We start from the raw sequence: 14,604 nt of genomic DNA, 5'->3' as shown, positions 1-14,604 counted from the left end.
AAGCAGTAAGTGGGTAACCAGAAGGGCTGATCCCTGCTGACCATAGGACAGGGTGGAGAGACAGCAAAGGTCCGATTGAAAACCTCTTATTCTGGTATCATCCAGCATGTTCTTTCTGAAACAGGAAGGACCTTGCACAGAGTATTCACAGTACAGGCTATGTGTCTCCTATGTCCTTTGCCAGTCTGAGACTTACCTCCCCGTTACTGCTATGGGTTCCTTTTTGGGGCTCAGGCCTCTTTCAGAAGCGCAGTCTGTCTCTCATCAGCAGGCTCTGTGGAAGGGGTGAAGGGATGATGTGCTTTACATTGATCATGGTGTGTATTTCTTCTAGTGCCCTCTATTTGCCTGTGTTCACTGTCCTACATGCCCTGGTGGTGGGTGGTGTCAGAGCAACACACTGAGCTGAGACACGGCACACTTGCCTTTTCCCAGGGCAATGTAGCATCATAGCCTGATGACTCAGACCAGGGCCAGCTGCCTCTGTCCTGTCCCCCGGGGGCCCCAGAAATATCAAATTCTCCAACCTTTGGGCTATAGTTACAAGAATATTCTTTTAAATTTTTTTCCCATTCTTTGTTTTTAATAAAACCATAAACAATAGTTAGCTACAGACTAGTCAACTTTTTGTTATTATAATTAAAACACCTGACAAGAGCAACCTAGAGGAGGAAAGTTTATTTTGGCTCATGGTTTTTGTTTCAAGAGGTTTAGTCCATAGTCGGCAGACTCCATTGCTGTGGCCTCAACGTGAGGCAAAACATCATAGTGATAGAGAGTGGCTGGCAAAAGTAGCTCGGCTTGTAAGTAGAGAGTGAACAAGGGACAAGGGATTCAAATATAGACCCCAAGGGCACAGCCCCAGTGACCACTCCCTCCAGCAATACTCTAGCTGCCTGCAGTTACCACAGAGCACAGTGGTTCTTCCAAATTATCCATCTGTCAAATGGATTAATCCATGACTGGTTACAGCTCTCATAATCTGATTATTTCCTCTCTGAAAATTCCTGCGTTGCCACATGACCTTTCCAGGGGACATTTCATACCAAAGCCTTAACAGCTACTTTATAAAAGTTGCAGAGTATAAAAACAGAATTTAAAACCACGCATGTCTAACCCTCCACATTATCAATGTTAACATTTTTCACTGTTTTGACTAAAACGGGATTTCTCTTAAAATTCACACATAGTCCAGAACTATTTGAAAAAACTAATTTTATTTTGGAAAAAAAATTTGCAACTTTTTTAAATGGAAAATTTCAAGCATACACAAAAGTAAAGAGAATGAACTATGGAACCCCAATGTAACCCAGATCTAGCTTCAGCAGTTACAAGATCTGCTTTAAAGGATGTGCCCAAAGACCCTTCCTTCTAGGCTTCTAGGCTAGAGTTTTGAAAGAGAAGAGACGGGATAAAAATCACATGATATCAACATTAGAATTATTAGGATGTACCAAAAAGATGTGTGGCAGGGCCCTGAGCCATGTGAGTTTTGTGGCTCTCACCTGCATGGACATGGGCATGGTGGCCATCGTAGGACTATATGGCATCCTTTACCCTCCCTTGGTTTGAACTTGATCCTCAAGTTGTCTTCCCAAAAATGTGGATGGATTTCCACCGAAACATCTGTACCTGTCTGCCCAGCATCGATGATACCCTTGCAGCAGGTAGTTATTGGTTAAAGGTTACCAATGGCCCAAGCCCCATCAATAGGGGCTGCTTGCCCATGAAGTGGAGTCGGGCTTCCAGGCCAGGAGCTTCTGACCCTGATCTACTCTATTGTGGCTGTAGATGGGACAGGGAGTGCTCTTTTTCTCTGCTGTTTTGCCAAATTGGCTTAGATTTTTCCCACTGGAGAAAGTGAGACCCCAAAGGGAAGGATGGAGGAATGTCCAAATAGTAAGTTACTTCTCAAGGTCCTTTGGACCTTGACTACAAGGTACTTACTTATTCCCAGTCAGAATCATAGCCCAGCTCCTGCGGGGAGAAGGTGGCTGCAAATCTGGGGACTTGGAACAATCAGACTGTGCAGACCCTTAATTACTTAAAAGGACCCCTGGCTAGGCCAGATGCTGCCTTGGAGTTTGCTTATAGGGAGACTTGGCATGTTTATTAAATATGCCCAGGGATCCGAGACATAATGAAATGCCTTGCCTCCTGGGAGTGACAGGCTCAGCTCCTGGATGGGGGCAGCAGGTGCTTATGCTTCACTTAGAGCTCTGTCCTCATGCTTTCCACCTGCTCCTTGTCCTCCTTAATGGGGGCTGCAAAGAGAGCTCTTGTTTTCCAGTGGCAAGATCCTGGTGTTGGGTTTCTTAATTGTCTTTTATGCTCTCCTCGAAGGTGGTAATAGAATGGATGGGATTACTTTTTAGAGTCCTGGGACTAAAGGAGGTATTGAGAGTCCAAGGCTCTCAAGCAGTTGACCCACTGTGGTTCTAGATTGTGGCCCCAGGCCTGCCAATAATTTGCCCATATGCTCAGGGAAGTCTTTGCTTTTCTGGACCTCAGTTTTCCTGTTCCGTCAAATCATGGTTTGGAGGATGTGTTCTCATAATACTCTAAGAGTATGGCTGCAGTTCTTGGTGTGCAGGAAGTGAAGCTGGATGGTCCGTAGGTTTATTGATCGGTATCCACAATATCCAATAATTGGTAGGATGCATTGCACATTGCGTGATCTTCCCAATATGTGGGTGTGTTCAGAGGAGCTCAGAAACGCCATTCAACTGATGTGACTCGGGCAGGTTGCCCTCAGCCTGGTAAGGTTGGCCAAAGCTCTGGTGAAGATGGAATAGACTGCCTGAAGTCAGGTTCTTAGAAATTCTGCAATGGGAGATTCTTGTGGTAGTGACTTAATGAGTGACTGCTGCTGGGTGGGGTGGCATGTAAGGGTGTGAGGGAAGCAGGTGAGAACAGGACAAAAACTAGGCAAAGATGTGTTTTCAGAAGTTCTTATGTCAGCTTGATCTCAGAGGTGGCTCCATAGTGTGAACTACAGCACAGGCTGAGATGTTTTCCCGTCCAGAGTGAAAGGGGCTGGGTCATTGATAACCTTGCAGCAGGTAGTTATCGGTTACGGGTCCCTTCCCTGTCACCATAGGCAGGCATAAAATCTCAGGTGGCACTGATCTGTCAGCCAGCCAGGGACACATCTGAGAAGGGAGCAGGTGTGAGCCATTAGCAGTCAACCAGCATAGCAGCTGGAGGATGGGTGCCTTGTAGGTAAAGGGAACCTGGGTGGGGCCACCACAGAATTTGCCACATTCAGGCTGGTAAAAGCTGGACAGGGAGGAGGGAGGAGGGAGGGGACTGTTCTAATGCCCGAGTTCCTGTGGGTGGTTCAGCATATGAAGGGAGGCTTCCCAGTGAGGCTGATCTAACGGATGGTTATAGAAGTCAGGGTGAGGTTATATTTGGGGAGGGGCAGATGGTGCCTAGGAAGGGCCCAAGTGAGGCCCAGTTATTTAAACTTTCAGAAAATCTATCCAAGAGTTCCCTTGTCACTTAGGTGTTTTAGAATTATGTCTGCGCGAGACTTTGTTGAGCTACTATTTCAGGGCAGTGGCCGCTCATCCAAAGAGGGTGGCCGCCTCTTCCTCCTCATTCTTCTGCTTCCTGGCACTTCAGTCTCAACCTCTCCCCACCTTCTTCCACCTCCATCATAAACTTCTCACTACCTTTCTGGTCTCTGAATCCTGTGATTCTTTCCTTTGAAAGCTTCAGCAGGTCCTTTCCTGCCCTCCTAGAATAAGCAGATCCCTGCCTCCGAGCCCTGTGGTCCCCTCCTAGCACTGACCACAGTTTAACATTACACATATATTTGTGTGCTCAGCTGTTTCATGTGTGTCTCCCCCATTATGAGTTTCAGCCAGAACCGAGGCTGTTTTGCTCATCAATTACCCTAAACACCTCCCAAGAGAATCTGTCCCATAAGCTGAGTATGGTGGCACACACCTATAATCCTAGCAACCCGGGAGGCTGAGGCAAGAGGATCATAAGTTTGAGGTTGAACCTCAGCAAATTAGCAAGACACTGTACCAAAATAAAAAAATAAGGAGGACAGGAGATGTAGTTCAATGGCAAAACTCCCCTGGGTTCAATCCCTAATACTAAGAAAAAATAAATAGAAATAAAACCCAAACAAAACTGTCTCATAGTAGGTAGTCCATGGATTTGTGGGATAACCATGAAATCTCGGCTCTGAGCTGTGGAATCCAAGTCACTGTGATTGGCCAGGAACTCGCTGTTCTCTGAATGTTCCTCTGCCTGGGTCTGGTCAGCAGGGACTTTGGACAGATGCTTTTGCTGAGATGAATGGCCTGACCTTTTTGGTAACAGAGGGTGGCTACTCCTACCATCTCCCACCTGTGCTCTATTCATAATTATTGAAGTCAAAGATCCTCCCCTTGAAATGGAGCCTGAGGCCAGCAGTTCTCAGTCAGAAGCTATTGTGCATTCCCCACCCCACCCCACCCCACCCCAGTCTGACTTCTGGAAATTCTAGATTCATTTTTGGTAGTCACAGCTGGTGGAGGAGGGATCTTGCTGACATCTACTGGGTAGGGGCCAGAGATGCAGCTACTAATGCCCAGCCTAGGGCAGCCATGCGACAAAGAATCATCTGGTCCCCAGTGGAAGTTGTATTGCAGTTGAAGAAACCCTGCTGCAGGCTCGCACGGGTCCTCCAGCTGGCGCTGCCTCAGCCTGGGAAGCAGATGTGCCCCAGAAACCCTTGGTCCCTAAACAGACCTGGGGGTCAGTGTTGTCCTTCCTAGCCTGACATACGTGGCCCCCCTGCTTGGTCGCAGAGTTCATCTTCCCTAATCGGAGCTGCTGGGTGAAGGGGAAACACATCTGAGGGGCCCTTCACCACATTTTCCTTGGGTCTCTGTGGAACCCACTTAGAGACCTAATTCCAAAGGTGGGGATCTGGGGATCTGGTCCTGCCTGTACAAACTCGGGCCAGGATTCCTATGGGGCCCCCTTTCCTGGCTCTCCCCATCCCCATCTTTCTCTCCAGTCTTGCTCCTCCCACCCCACCCCCAAAGATTAATGTGATAATTGCCGTGTGTGCCTGTTTACGCAGGGAGTGGGTGCGCTCACACCCTCAATCAGGCAGGTTCCCAAAGAAACGCATTCCCACGATGTCAGGGCTGGTACCCGCCGAGCACTCCTGTGCAGGTGGGCTCCCACCCCCGAACCGCTTTCTGTCTGTCATCACCCTCCTGTGAACATGTGCATGAGTGTGTCACTCAGGGAAGCGGCAGGTGAGAAGGAGGGAGTGCCAGTCTAGGGGAAGGTATTGTGGATGGGAGGGGCATCAACTCCTTAAACCAGAGGACCCTGACCCAAAGTTCTTCTCTGTAATATCTGACGTGTAGGCAGGTTAGTCGGGGTGCTCCAGAGAAGCAGAACCTACAGCACATGTCAGAAGGGACTTGTCACAAGAATTGGTGCATATGATCACCAAGGCTGAGAAATTTCACAAGAGTCATCTGTATATCGGGTGTTTTAGTCGGCCTTTTTTTGCCATTGTGACCCAAAACCCAACAAAAACAGATTAGGAAGAAAGGTTTATTTAGGGGCCACGGTTTCAGAGGGCTCAGTCCATAGTTGACCGACTCTGGGCCCAAAGTAGGCGGAACATCATGGTGGAAAGGAATGGAAAAGGAAAACGGCTCAGAAGGTGACACTGGGGAAGCAGAGGGCTCTCCTCGCCACAGAGGAAATATAAACCTCAAAGGCGTGTACCCAGTGACCCCCCCCCCTCCTCCAGCCACACCCTACCTGCCTACCCTGTTAATCCCTATCGGTGGATTATTACACTGACTGGGTTATGGGAGCCTTCACCTAATCATTTCACCTCTAAACTTTCTCTTACTGTCTCCCACGTGAGTTTTTTGGGGGACGTCTTATATCTAGACCATAACATTGAAGAACAAGACAAGCCAGTAGCTGGCTCAATCCAGTCTGGAGCCTTAGAACTAAGGAAGCTGATGGTGTAGCCCCTAGTCCAAGGCCAAAGGCCCAAGCATCCGTGGGGGGCGACCGAGTGCAGAGTTCAAGTTTAGTTCAGACCAGGACTTCTGATACCCAAAGGCAGGAGGAACAGGATGTCCTCCCCCAGGGGGTTCAGGAAGAGATCGTGAGTGTGCCCATGAGCAGACAAGTACACAAGTCCCTTTTCTACCTTTTCATTTTCCATCCGAGGCCCCAGCCAATTAGAGGGATCCTGTCCACATTGGGAGTAGGTCTTCCCGACTGAGTACCCTGACCCACAGGCCATGCTTCTCTGGGACACCTTGATGGACACACCCAAAGACTATGCTTCACCATCCCTCAATCCAAAGTTAACCATTGCAATAGGCGCTCCATGAATGGTTGGAAGGAGGTGGCTGACAGTCTCCGCACCAACATTCTTCATAGGGAGGGGCCCAATTTACCTTTAGCAATTCTACAATAGAGGTCTGAGTGGCAGAGGTTCCCCTGTGAGACTCTGGGGTCAGAATCCAAGAGAAAGTGGTTTGGAAACGGCATCGGGGAGTCCTCAGCTAGGCTGTCCCCTGTTCTCACAGGAAGAATTGCAGGGGAAAATAAAATGCAAGGATCCTATACCAAAGAGGCTTGGGAGCTTTGTAACTCTGTCACAGAAGCAGCAGAGAATGAAAGGGAGATAGTCTCTTATTCAAGTACCGCTCCCTTCCTCTCCCTATGAGACAGACATGTGTGCATACCATCAAAGACCACAGCCAGCACTCTGCCATGGCGCCTGCAGTGTCCCCCGCCACTCCACTTCTCCTGGTATCAGGATGCTTTTGCCTTCAGAGTTTTGGATCGCTTCTTTTCTAATCTCAAGACAATTGAATTGATGTCTCTCCTACACTGGACAATTTTAAGGTTTTAATAATGATGAATCAGAAGGAGATGGAAGCCCTAATTATCATCAGATGAACCTCCATTTTGGAGGAGAGAAGCACAAGTTCTTCACTTGCCCACTTCCTGCTGAGGGTTGTCCCCTGGGATGTGTCACTAACCTGAGGAGAAGCACGTGAGGGGAGGGGAAGTCGCCTGGTGGGGAAGGAGTGAGAGGAGACGGAGAGGGAGCTGGGTGTGGAGAGGGTGCGGCAAGTCTATTAAAAGGTTTGTGAATAATCTAGAGAAGCTGTCAAGCTGCTTTCTCCGGAGGAACCTTTAAGCTGTCAGTCATCTTTCATAACCTCCAGGGCAGGGCGCTGCTGGGGCTGGTGTCTTCTGGACTCTTCTCTTCTCTTCTTCTTCCCCTTCCTCCCCCCGCCCCCCATCTAGGAGGCTCCAGGGCTTTGGTGCAGGACATTTGTAGCAATTCAGGAGAATTCCACAGTTGGATAGGTGTATCCAGAATGAATTTGCCTTGGATTATTTTTGACAAGAGAATCATCTTATTAGAAATGTGGTCATTTGTTGACCAATTGAGCATCTGAGTGTGCCAAACCCTTTGCCAGCAGCCAGACAGAAACTGGAGTAAATAGTTAAGGTGTCTGCTTTGACATGGATTAAAGCAAACCCAAAACATTCTCATAAAACACTGTTTATAAGACCCTGTTGGTCATCGGCATTTTCTAGAAGAATTGAGAAGCACATTCCAGAATGTGGGCCGGTGAGGGGAGTCTGTTCATCCCTACATTTCATACATGGCGTTTCCCAATGTATTAATAGGCTTTCTTTGAGAAAGAAGGTTCTACAATCAAGGAAGTCTATGAAATATCATAATAAACAAAGTAAATCATGTTCCTTTTTCTGCAGGTCCTCTCATAGGCTGGGAGGCGTATGTAATTGGCTGTGTTTTCCAGGTTTCTCTCGTTGCTGAAGCCCATTTTCCGTAGCGCACATTGCTGCGGGTTAGATCATAGCAATGAGGACGCCATCTTGGACAAACTTCTCTCCACCCAAGTGAGGTTGCTCTGAGCTAACCTCAGACCATGGCTCTGTTACCTCTGAGACCAGAGATAACTTCTTGTCACAATTTTGCCATTGTCATTTTTTGTCACTGCAGATACTGAGTAAGATTTATGGGTAGCTGAGCCCTGATCCAGGTGCTAGGCATAGACTCAGTCCTTGCTACCTAATAACTAAATAGGAGGCTGGCAAAACCAGAGAGTGAATGAAACCCGTTAATCTGGAGCCTCCGGTGAAGCATTGGAACTAACTGGTCTTTATAGAATGTCTGGTTTATGATCATGAACCCAGAGCTAGCTATGCAAGGATCATTCAATTCGTTTTGATGCTCACAGGAAGGCCAATGTTTCAGCTATCTCAGAAAAACTAGGTTTCCATGTCCATTAAAACTCTTGTGACTCTTGACGTCTAGTTCTGCCTCTTCTGGTAATCAGGAACTCTTTTCCTGAGGTCTGGCTCATGTCTTTCTGCTTGTATTGAGCTGATCAGAGCTGCCTAAACCAAAGAGAGATCTTAGCCACTGAAACTGACAGGTCTTTGTTCCATCCAATTCAGAAAGTGTTTTAATGTTTAATTTTGAGTCTATTTCAGTTGTAATCATCTCCTGAGCAGTTCTGAGTGCCGGAGAAATTGAGTTCTAGTCTTAATTTTACTTAAGTAGGATGTGAGTTTTGACCTTGATGACTTTGATCCCCCCAGTGAATTGGGAATTAAATACATGTTGTTTCAAATGGGTATTAAATTTTGTGTAAGAGGAGTTGGGTGGCGATTTCAAAACTCTGCACATGTGAAATACATTTCAGGAAGACTACTTGAAAAGATTTGGTGTGTCAGAATCGAGACAAAGCCAAAGGCACACACGTTGGAGAAGACTTTTCAACATAGTCCCATGTTCTAGTTCAAGGGTCTAATAAAACATACTGTCAACATATGAGGCATCTGCAATGGTTACTGTTTTTGGACAGATGTTTGGTAGAACTCTTAATTCTTGGTCATTCTGGGGCTTTTATTCCAACTTATGGTACAAATATCCGAAATATAGATTTTGATGCATTTTTTTTCACTTCCCTGTGCGTTAATACAAGAGAAAGAGAATGATCTCCATTCGATTCTAGTGTGTTCCTTGTTCTGTCCAGAGCCTTGCTGGGGCCAGACCTGGACCAGCTCTGTGCTATGGTAGAAAGGAGAGTCAGAGCCCAGGTCAAGGGCTAAGCAAGATGTGGATGGCCCTGATTTTTTTTCTAAGCAGCCTCATCAAACACTTCACCAGCATTCACAGAATAGGGATGGGCACAGCCTGCCTTTGTCTTTTGGAGAATTTGTTTCATGGAGAGAGCAAAGGCTTGGAGCTCATGTCACCCAGCACCATCATACCAGTTAGTTTTTGCATGACCTTGGAAAGGTATTTGGCTTCTTTGTATTCCATCTTCTCATGTGAAGGGTGTTGGAATGTTCGCACCTGGAAGTTGTGGGGAGGCTGATGCCGTGTCCCCAGTATGTGCATGGCAGAGGACAGATGGACTGACGGTAAAGCCAGGTTGGGAGTACAGGAAGGAAGCAGGTACCTGCTGCACTGTCTGACACACAGTCCTGTGGATGAAGCTGCAGGAATATTGGCCTTGCCTCTGACGGGTGGCTTGAAGTATTAAGGAACCATTTTTTTTTTTTCTTTCAGACCAATGATGCCTTAGGAGCCACCTGGAATTGGCTGTACTTCATCCCTCTCATCATCATCGGATCCTTCTTTGTCCTCAACCTAGTCCTGGGAGTACTTTCTGGGTAAGCCAGATGTTTTTCTGTTTTTTTTTTGCTAACTGGAAACTAATGCCTCCTGACTCATGACAGATTCATTCATTTAACCTTCATTTAGAAGACACTTACTGAGCAGTCCCTTTGTGCCAACTGCTGTTCTAGATGCTGGAGATGCACTACTGAACCATCGTTCTAATCACCTTTATTATTCTTAGGAGTTAAAATCTTTGCATCAGGTACAATACTGAACATGGTGATTGGCGAGAGTTCATTTTATCCATTCGTCTTTTTACTTGGCAATTCTATGTCAAATAGTGTGCTGGTTGTCAGGAATACAAAATCGAAAAGTTGCAGGTTTAATCCTCAAATGATTCTTACGCTGCAGTGTATTGTACATCAAATCCCACAATTGTGACTTGAATTCACTTATCAGTTTGCAAGTACTCAGTGTCCAATACCATGGTCTGTATTACAAGGAGCACATAAAATACAAGGTATGGCCCCCCACACACACACCTGCTCTGCTTGAGAAGCATGTTTTGCTGGGATAACAACACAAATACTTGCAACTGAAATGGGAGAATTTTACTAACTAATATTGGATATAATTACTTAGTGGGGGGAAAGGACGAATCTATACCACTGGAAATCATTGAGGTTGGTTTCAAGAAGCATATAAAATGCCTCTTAGGATAACATGGAATACGTGGGAGTGAACATCCCAAGAATGGGAATACCACACCCTAAGCAAAGATGAAGAAATGGGGGACATGTCCTGGAGGGTAGAGGGGTCATGGCATGACATCTTAGGATGCCTAAGAGTCGAGGAATGGTTTATAGGGCCTTATATTACTCAGCAAAACTGGACTCAATTTGTCAGAGTGGCATTATGTTCTTCCAAGGACAATTTATAAGGTGGTACTTCAATGTGAGCATGGCGGACTGAACCAAGCTGGTCATTCCTTGAAATTCCACTAACACAGGAAATCCATATTAAGAAGTACCTAAGGGCAAAGCGAGTAAGAGGAATTGCAACAGATGAGAGATGTGTGATGATTTTTGAAGCTAAGGGGTGAATGGTAACTGAGGTAGTTGGAAAACTGATGTTTAATATGTACAGTGGGGAATGCCCATAAAAAAATAAAATTAATTTTTGAGGGCCCAAGAAAGCCTCAAGAATTGGAGCTTGTCAGGTATCTTCTTCCAGGTAACCCTAATAACTGGGGCGTGCATGGTGTGGTGCTAAAAACAAGAGGATTGCCTGAAAATCCTTGCTCCTCCCTCTACTTTAGATCTGTCTCCAGACATCTGCCCCACACAATACCCACTGCTATGCAAGGCAGGACAACTAATCAGATGCTTGGGTGGTAACAGGGTGTGCATCCAAGGGTGGGGTTGACATATAATGAAAACAGAGTTAAATGAAATTCCACAAACTGAATGTCAGTACCCCAGCCCACTTCGGCTCTCCCAGAAATGCAGCCATCTGGTAGCAATTTAGAGGATTCTTCTAAATTCTGTATGTAAAGTGTTTTAAAGAGATCATCTATCCTGAAATTTGAGGCTGACCAGAGAAATAGGTTCCCTCACTACCACCCTCAGTGAGCTCTTCGTTTCCTATGGCTACTACAACAAATCACTACAAACTAGGTAGCTTAAAACTGAGATTTTATTCTGTCAGTTCTGGAGGGTAGAAGTCCAGAATCTGGCAGGACCATCCTTCTTCCAGGGACTCGAGGGGAGAATTTATGTTCTTCCACTTCAAGTTTCGGGCATTCATTGCCACATCACTCCAGCCTCTGCCTTTGTGGTCACACCATCTTGCTCCCCCAGGTCTGCGTGATCTCCCTCTGCCTCGCTCTTACACCAATGCTTGTCGTTGGATTTAGGATTCCTGGATAATCCAGATGATCTTTTCATCTGAATATCCTTAACTATATCTGCAAAGACCCTTTGTTTGGACCAGAGGCAGCATCCAGGAGTTCCAGGAATTTGGATATGAGCATTGTTTTGGGGGGGGCATCATTCGACCACTACACTTTTCACTCTGGAAGCCCCAGCCGTTGAGTTTCTGATGAGCTTTCCTTGCCTTACTCTTTGATCTGAGCACACAGCTAGAGAGCATCAGCATTGAGGAAAAGGCCCAGTGTAAGAGCTCCAAAATGAAATAATAAATAGAAAAAAATGAACTGGAGGGAATATAAACAAAGCGAGGAGTAGAAGACAACTTCAAAAGCTGTGTTTGATATTAGCAGAGAGAAAATAAAAATAATTTCATCTACAAAATAATTATTAAAAGAATTTGAGGTTAACAAGCACTCTTGGAAATTAATTTATAGTGTAAGTAATTTGCAATTAATGTAAAAATGTAATGAAAATAAAAAGATAGTAAAGGGCTGAAATATGAAGTTGAGGCCATCACATAGAAAACAAAGAAAAAGGGTTGATCCAAAATTTAAATGAATTCCATAAAGAGAACAGTGAAATGGGAAGAATTGACAGAGAAAAATGTGAGAAATGTTCCCAGCACTAAGACTGATGTTGTCAGATTAAAAGATCTGCTAAGCCATGTGCAAATGATGTTCTTTCAGGCATTGTTCCTTGGCAATAGGGAATTGCAGGCTACCTGGGAAATGTGGATAACAGGGAAACTAGATGGGTAAAGTGTTGGATGCATACAGTGTAGCAGTTAGGAGCAGCACATACCAAGTACACTTGGAACATAGGGTATTTAAGAGTAGTTTAGTGAAAATGAGACCAGCTGATTATAATACCATTTACATAAATACATGCACAGAAAACAGTTTGCCAGAATATATTCAAATTGAAAGTACGCATTGGATATATTGTGATAATAGTTTTTTTTATGGCAGGGTGATAGAAGGTGGATTCATTAATTAACCATAAAAGTGTCCTCTGAGTGCTCAGCACAACTAATTAAAGGTAACACACCAAGATGAATCATCACGAAATTCGAAACATGGGAGTAAACAGTATTCTGAAAGCACCAGAAATTGGGAAGAGAGTAAAATTTACCTACCAACAGTTAAGACTCAGGCTGACATTGAGCCCCTCAATGATAACTCTTAAAGTTAGAAAGTTCTATATTTCTAAAGCTTTCAGGAAGGAGGAAAAACTTTTAAGATGAATTCTATACCCAGCCAAAGTACCAATTATTCACAAGGATTGATTAGCAATATTTTCAGATACCCTTTCTGAAGAAGTTACTGGGTAATGTGAATTAATAAAAATAAGTAAGAGAAACATGATGCTCATAGAAATGAGGGATTCAATAGAGGAAACATGGAAGGGGATTGATTCTTGGGATGATGATGGTGAAGGGAAGTCTGGGATGAGAGCTGTCAGTGGTCTAGAGGGCATTAAGATCAGATTTGAACAGGAGGATCCAGCTCAAAAAATGCTCTTTAATTTAAAAAAATTCCCTGATGTGTTATATTCAAGAGTTTATAGTTTTGTCAGAACTACATGTATGGACAATATGTGCACATGTGTACATAATTGTATGTGTTCACATATATGCATGCATGTATAGAAACGTTCATATACATATGGTTTTGACAATCATAAGACTAATATAATGTATCAGGGAATATTTCACTTTCTCTTAAATTTAGCAATTTTAGAGCTCTACAATTCATTTGTGACATATACATATATGTGTCTATGTATATGCATGTGTGTACAGGTATATACATGTATATGTATAGTTTTGACAAGACCATAAGCTTTTGAATGACATACATACATATGCCATATACGTATTTTATATATACATACACACACACACACACACTCTCTCTCTCTATGTGGATGTATTTATGCACACAACCCCATAAGCATTTAATTTCACAAAATACAGAAGGGTTACAGTAAAGAAATGTACGCATAGCAAGCTCTCTGCACAGCACAGCCATCAATCAGTTCCCATTGTCCAGGCTGAAGTCTGAGCTAGCCCTCATGGTGCTATAATTGCCTTGACTTGGATGGAGGAGGCAGAGTAGGGAGAGGGAAAGAGGGTGTTAAAGACTGAAATCTTAGGTTCTGCTATGAGGTTGTCTTTTTAAGAAGTATCTAAAATTAAAAGACAAAGAGAGAGCAGTGTTTTAAGTATAATATTTAGAAATTTGGAAATGAATACCAGAAGAAATAGGCGAGAGTTGGGAGTGGGTACCTCTGGGGAGTGAGATTCAGAGGCTGGGAGAGGTGAGACAGTGGGGCTGCTAATTTTTCATTATAAATCTTTCACAATTATGTGGCTTTTTATAATTCTACATTACTTTGAGAAAAACAGAAATTAAAATTTTAAAGTAAATATTGCATACACAAAGTATACAATGAAAGGAGCGTATGAGGACATTCATCTAGCATCAGTTGGGGAAGGATTGGCCCCAGGAGAGATCAGATTCAGGAGGATCAAGAAAGAAATAACCATACTAGTCCAACTAAGTGGTGCTAGGAGCCAGTGGTGGTGATTTGTGAAATAGTTACGGAAAAGACACGGGAGACATTGGGAAGGAGTACTCAATAGCAAATATCTTGAGTGGGGAGTCTTGAGTCGTAAAAGGATCTCTTATGGATGTGTTTGTTCAGTAAGCACTTATTAACGACTTTTGCTATGCCCAAGCTCTGCTTTGGTAACTCTCCACACAGTCTGTGTCTACCACTCAGTGGCTGCCTCTGGGAGAGGTCTCGCCACAGATGTCTTTCTTCTCATATGTCTTCTGAGGGATATTCTCTAGTGTGTGTGACCTTATTCCAATGTTCTTCACCCTTTCTCATTTCCCAAGTGTGTCCACAGTTTAGAAAATTCAAGACAGATTCTTAACTATTTGAGAAAAGACAAAAATAGGTGCTGTGCTAGCCGAAGTCACTGACACTCCGGACAAGACTCCAGTA

The 14,604-nt window shown here is 44.5% G+C and overlaps 1 protein-coding gene across 3 annotated transcripts in view; it reads left to right on the top strand.

The window, feature by feature from the left end:
- Cacna1e (calcium voltage-gated channel subunit alpha1 E) overlaps positions 1-14,604 on the top strand; it is a 294,495-nt gene that overhangs the window by 142,165 nt on the left and 137,726 nt on the right. For all 3 annotated transcript variants that reach the window (XM_076832427.2, XM_076832426.2, XM_076832425.2), the window contains exon 7: positions 9,611-9,714. In XM_076832427.2, the coding sequence (XP_076688542.1) occupies positions 9,611-9,714 (104 nt within the window). The remainder of the gene's footprint in view (positions 1-9,610; positions 9,715-14,604) is intronic.

This window comes from Callospermophilus lateralis, chromosome 13, assembly GCF_048772815.1.
Source record: "Callospermophilus lateralis isolate mCalLat2 chromosome 13, mCalLat2.hap1, whole genome shotgun sequence".
NCBI classification, from domain to species: domain Eukaryota; kingdom Metazoa; phylum Chordata; class Mammalia; order Rodentia; family Sciuridae; genus Callospermophilus; species Callospermophilus lateralis.
This window is presented reverse-complemented; position numbering and strand designations above follow the sequence as displayed.